General features: G+C 43.2%; 1 protein-coding gene across 1 annotated transcript in view; it reads left to right on the top strand.

Moving 5' to 3' along the window:
• Positions 1 to 33: 33 nt before the first annotated feature.
• The window catches only part of LOC101852778 (galectin-4), a gene marked incomplete at its 5' end in the record, with an annotated part of 12,918 nt that continues 10,723 nt past the window's right edge, over positions 34 to 2,228 (top strand). The window contains 2 exon segments of the mRNA XM_005101982.2: positions 34 to 125; positions 1,676 to 1,877. Of these exon segments, the coding sequence (XP_005102039.2) occupies positions 34 to 125; positions 1,676 to 1,877 (294 nt within the window).

The following is a 2,228-nucleotide window of genomic DNA, read 5'->3' as shown; positions in this document are numbered from 1 at the left end:
TCCTGTAACAGTTATCCCCCTTCTGTCCCTCAGATCGTTCTCCCGTACTCGGGACACATCCCCGGAGGCATCAGTGTCGGCACGGATGTGGTCATCAGCGGCCGGGTGCCCCACAGCGCCAGTGTGTGAGTATCCACTGATACAGGATCTTTTGATACTTCCATGATACACTTCCCAGGCACCATCTTTTAATACTTCCATGATACACTTCCCAGGCACCATCTTTTGATACTTCCATGATATACTTCCCAGGCACCATCTTTTGATACTTCCATGATACACTTCCCAGGCAGGATCTTTTGATACTTCCATGATACACTTAATGAACGTCTGTGGTGTGGCAGTTATACCCCGTGCCCATTGACAAGATATGATCAGGTCTGATCGGTTCGGTTTGGTCGCCGGGGCTAGCCAGATTTTCCTCCATGGAGAGTGAGAAAAGCTACCACCATGGCATAAACCAAACGAAAGTGACGATGACCTTCAAGAACAGTGAGGTTTGCTTTCAGGGCCGTGAGTCAGGTCATTGGTGTGAGGCAGGGGTTTATTTATAGTGTGCCCGGAAGTCGACAGAAACTGAACTGAACCAAACCAAAGCTGATCCTCCAATGAGTACCGCCTATTGGGTGCTCCACTGTTACACACAGGAGGCCCAAGTTCAATTCCGGAGTGGGGAGAATTTTTATCGGGTATCTTTGTCTTTCTGCTGGGGTATTGTATCTCTTTCAGCTCAGGTTGGATCCACTGACAGGATCCTAAATTTAATTATCTAAATTGAATGGATGTAATTTTTTTTTTTTATATTGTACACTTTTTAGTTTGCCTTTGAAGTCAGAGCCTCATCTGTCATTTCTAGCATCTTTGGTGCAGGGGTTAGGCTCTTATGGAAAAAAGCGAAACTAGAAAAATGTAGGGCTTTCTCGTTTAGAAAACGCAAATGATTTGTGTCTTTTTCAGAATCAGTTTGCACCAAAATGTATTTGTGTCTGTAGAAGTTCAGTTTTACACCAAAACATTTCCTCAGCCAGCTGCTACATTAATTATAATAAGTCGATACCAAGCTCAAAATTCAGATTTTTTTTTTACTGCCATTTCTTTATCTGTGTTTCCTTGTACTGAAGAAACAGTCTTTTTGAAATTCAATTTCTACATATTGAAAAAAAAAAAAGCAAGAAAAAAACCGAAACAGAATATAGCTTTGTTAAAAGAATAAAACAATAAAACAGTTGTGTTTTTCTCTCTCCTGAAAATCTTTACTTTCTAGACTTAGAACATTTTAAATAAACTAAAAAATAATAAACTACACTTTTATTTGTTCCAGAAGGGCACTTTGTTCTACAATAGCAAACATACACACATAAATACTCAACTTTAAAACGTACAAACATAAATACATACATGCATACATACTTACTCAAATACACACTATTAGTAATACTATTACACAAATACAGAACAGTTTACAACCATGCCACTGTCGGTCGCCACCGTGCAGCGCCCTGTATTTTGAGCTAGAACTGTCGTGTCTTGCTCAAGGACACACCCCAGTGGCCACCCATCTGATCCCCGTTTCACCGACACCCGCTTGACATTGGGTGAGTCTAAACTCACTACTTACCTAGCCACCGGAGCCCCCGGTTAACAGCTTGTCAATGATGTGTGTTTCTTTTAACAGTTTCAGTCTGAATCTGTGCGTGGGTCCGACCTATAACCAAGGCTGCGCCCTCCACTTCAATCCTCGCTTCGACCAGAATCAAGTGGTGAGGAACCACATGCAGGGAGGTAACTGGGGCACGGAGGAAACACACGGAGGATTCCCATTCCGACGAGGCATGGGCTTCGAGATACACATGAAGGTCACACACCAAGGATACAAGGTAGGACTGGTGGAAGATTCTGGAAGTTGTTGGGGAATGGAAGGGGGAATAGACACACTCACACACACGTACACTCGCAAATGCGCGTGCATACACACACACTTGCACACACACATTTGCACGTGCACTCACTCACACATACACACACACACACACTTGCACACACACACACTTGCACACACACACACACACACACACACACACACTTGCACACACACACACGCACGCACACAAAGTTAGACCAGAGCAGGTGAATCTGGAATAGGAAAAAATGGCACTGGACCTCTATCTTGTCTAGTCCTTTATGTCCCTTTTTGCATCAGCTGTTTTATTCTGTCTCTCCTTTCTTAT

This window comes from Aplysia californica, unplaced genomic scaffold, assembly GCF_000002075.1.
Source record: "Aplysia californica isolate F4 #8 unplaced genomic scaffold, AplCal3.0 scaffold00307, whole genome shotgun sequence".
NCBI lineage: Eukaryota > Metazoa > Mollusca > Gastropoda > Aplysiida > Aplysiidae > Aplysia > Aplysia californica.
The sequence above is the reverse complement of the archived record's forward strand: the minus strand, read 5'-3'. Positions and strand labels throughout refer to the sequence as shown.